This window comes from Odontomachus brunneus, unplaced genomic scaffold (genome assembly GCF_010583005.1).
Source record: "Odontomachus brunneus isolate Ranch 3 - 2012 unplaced genomic scaffold, Obru_v1 Obru_scaffold_073, whole genome shotgun sequence".
Taxonomy (NCBI): domain Eukaryota; kingdom Metazoa; phylum Arthropoda; class Insecta; order Hymenoptera; family Formicidae; genus Odontomachus; species Odontomachus brunneus.
In genome coordinates, this window is record NW_022639523.1 from 1,443,099 (window position 1) to 1,446,647 (window position 3,549).

Sequence of the window (3,549 nt, forward strand, 5' to 3'; positions counted from 1 at the left end):
AGAGAGAGAGAGAGAGAGAGAGAGAGAGAGAGAGAGAGAGAGAGAGAGAGAGAGAAAGGGGGAAAAAGAGGAAAGGATTAAATTAGAACATATATATCTAACGGACTGTGCAAATTGTTCACTGCAATTACGTGATAAGCCTGATTACATAATAAATCGTGATATAAAGTAATTACAATCACAATATTGTGTGTGATTTAGGCGTGCAATATGGCGTCTACGTGCGAAACGTTGGCGAATCGAGCGATATTACTTCTGCGCGCATATTCTCCCGCTTCTCGAGTCTTCGGAGCGCGAACCGCAACGGAGGATATACGAGTATGCGTAAAGAGTATGCGCGGCTCGATTATATTTTTATTCGCGCTCCAATTTATCTAGAGAGAATAATTAAAATATGCCGAAAACAAAGGTGGGCACGGCCGGTTCGAGGGCAAGAGGATTTCCGCGACGGCGCATTGCTAATTTTATTAAAAGTAGTAAAACGCGGGGCACGAAATTATAGCTCACCGAAAACTCGCTCCCTTAATTGAGGAAAAAGTTTGGATCACGCCACAGTAGGTTCCATAAACGGAGCGACGACGCCCATAACCGACTAGCTAGCCAAGCTAGCTAGCCAGCCAGCCAACCAGCCGGTGCGATCGATTCGCTATGCCGTTGAAACTTTCGTCTATCGGCCAAAAGTGGCGGTTTCGTCGTGGGCATGCCTTTGTCTTCTGGCAAAATTCGAAATTAACCGGGCTGAAATGAGATACCGAACTTGAACGCGCGCTTCCACCCATCTCGACATTTACACGACATGCTTGTCGTACCTTGCGTTATTATATTTAGACTTTGACTAGAAAATCGAGTCATTCGCAACGCGACAAATTTACACTGCTAAAAGCACATTAATTTTATCAAAAAATATTTCAAGAACTTAAGAAATCTAATTAAAAGATAAAAAAGATATTAAATTATCATTCCACAGTAACAAAGATATTAAATTACCGTTCCAACACTTTCCATAGTACATATTAGGTTTAGAAACAGATAAAATAGACAAAACTTCTTTTTAATTAAGAAACGTTTGTATCTTTTAATGATATACTTATAATCCAGATCGAGATCATATTTTTCATTACGCAACTTCGATCGATTGAAGCGGTTATAAGTGCAATGAATTGATAATACACGCCAATTTTGTAAAGCGTTAATTGCAGACTGTGTTAATAATAGTGATTAGTCATTGTTCGATAATATTTGTGGGTGCCCCGATTCAAACGATCGAGTATAAACACTCGAAGGCTCCATTTATTTGTGACAATGAATGCTGCATAATTTAGGGCGCAACCCCCACCCTCTCTCCCTAAGTTTGCCAATGTGTCGAAGCGCGTAAACAATTAGAGGAAGTGAGGGAACTCCTACCGATATAATATGATATGATAATATCGTTTAGAACTCTTGAGTGTTCCACGATGAGTATCTTAGGCTTCAGTTTAGTGTTTCGATTTAGCCGGATTTCCGTAAGCAGCTTTGTCATGAAATCCTTTGTTGCCGTGCCACACAAATGTAGTTCCCGTTATAAGCGCGCGCAATGATTAATTTTTCATCGTTTCCATCCTTGGATATATAACACTGCGATACGAAAAGCACGCACGATGAAAAACTATATTTCCCTTTTGCCTCTCTCATTCTTCTCAGAAAAAGAAATTTCTTTTCATCTTTCTTTTCATAGAGACGCAAGTCCCCAACGAAGCTCTTTATATCATTGAGGACACAATACACGCGCACGTCTGTAAAGAAATATAAAGCTGGAGATAATATAACTTCCCTATGTTTATTCGTGATGTCCTATATTCCCAGTATGGCTTTTCATCTGGCCAGTTTTTTGATTAGTAATTCTCGAGAATTCCTAGATTTGAAACGCATGTAGAAAATTGTCAGTACCAACACTCGCGTCGCGATAAACTCGTTGAGATCGCGAGACTCGTGAGCAGCTGAAGCACCGGGAAAATTGTTAGGATAATTGTTACATTTGATTTGTATTTTACTAAAAAGAATCTTACATTTTCGATAAAATTTTATATATTAATTATATATATATTTATAAATATATATATATATATATATATATATATATATATATATAAATATATATATTTATATATATTTATTTATATATATTTATATAAATTTTGCTTAAGAAAATTTTATATCTGAAAAAAAATATTTAGACGGAATATCTTTGCGTTGTTAATATATCTAAGCCGAGTAACACCATTGTCACGGTTACTAATCAGGAAAGCTGCTTTTTGTTTCAGATCTGGCGGCGGACGGCTTGCGGCCACACAACAGACGCAGTTTCTCAGGACGTGTAATTCCGGCGAAATGCAGATAACAGTACCGGAGAAAGATCCGAGCAGGGCCAGAGCTTGAAGATATGTTCAAAGACTCGCTGTACTTCCTCTCTTAACTCTTTGCAACAGAAAACCGGGATGCAGCCGTGTAACTCGAGTTACGACCGTGAGGGCTTAATCCGCACGCTCACACCTCTGTGCGCGTTTGTTTGTTAAACCGAATCTCCGAATTTAACCGCCAAAATTAATGTCTCTCCGTTCGTGGGCGTTTTATAAATCACAATACATCGTGCGCTGAACAATTGAATCAATTGTGTAACGCTCGATTTTTTCTATTACGTTCAATATCGTCTCAAACGATATTCCGCAGGCAAACCGTTCGGGAGTTCTGTTCATGGCGATCACAATACACGAAACGTTAAATGATTGAATCAATTCTGTCACGCTCAATGTTTTTTTATTGCACTCAATAGTTTCTATCATGTTCCATATTTTCTCTAACGGGCTCGCGTGCGCGGCAGGCAAGCTGCTCGAGCTCCTGCAAACGCCAAGGTCGCGCGACCTTCGGTGCGATAACAGCACAACAGTCGTCAATGCGCGAGGTACTCCGGCGTCATAACAGTGTTAGCCGTCACGGAGAGCATAACGTAACGCGTCAGGCGTGTTATTTTCGATCATTCTCGGTTGGTTAAAGTGCAATACTCGGTATATCGCGTGTACTATCGTTGTTCTCGGATCATCGTGAGCACCGAGTGTCGTGATTAAATATCAGAGGTGATTGTCACTTTTTGTTACATTTAAAAAAAAGAAATCTACAATCGTAGCTCGTACTCACGAGACTCTCGTGCCGCAAATATGCTTCGTATCTAAAGTTGTAAAAATATCAATTAAATTCGCTTCAAATTTAATAATTTATTTGAGTAAATAATTTCTAATTTAATTAATTGATGATTAATATAAGCCTATTTAATTAAAAATATTTTAATTAACCACTGATTTCAAGAAATCTAATTAAAAATCATTTAATTAATGATTGATTTGAAACTGCTGAATTAACGATTAAAACGAGCGAAAGTAATTGAAGATTATTCGATTAACGATTGAACATAGTCAATGTAATTAAAGCTTATTTAATTGACAATTGATATAAGCAATATATATATATATATATATATATATATATATATATATATATATATATATATATATATAT

The 3,549-nt window shown here is 37.4% G+C and overlaps 2 protein-coding genes across 15 annotated transcripts in view; one reads left to right on the plus strand and one right to left on the minus strand.

The window, feature by feature from the left end:
- Positions 1-3,549, plus strand: part of LOC116847073 — a 280,111-nt gene that overhangs the window by 275,230 nt on the left and 1,332 nt on the right. For 6 of the 7 annotated variants that reach the window (XM_032821678.1, XM_032821679.1, XM_032821677.1 and 3 more), the window contains one exon: positions 2,301-3,276. In XM_032821678.1, the coding sequence (XP_032677569.1) occupies positions 2,301-2,415 (115 nt within the window). In that variant the 3' untranslated portion in view covers positions 2,416-3,276. Of the gene's footprint in view, positions 1-2,300; positions 3,277-3,549 lie in introns of those variants that run through there. The other variant, XR_004378655.1, reaches the window with a different exon arrangement.
- Positions 1-3,549, minus strand: part of LOC116847068 (glutamate receptor ionotropic, kainate 2) — a 330,836-nt gene that overhangs the window by 122,715 nt on the left and 204,572 nt on the right. The gene's annotated exons all lie outside the window — the stretch shown is intronic.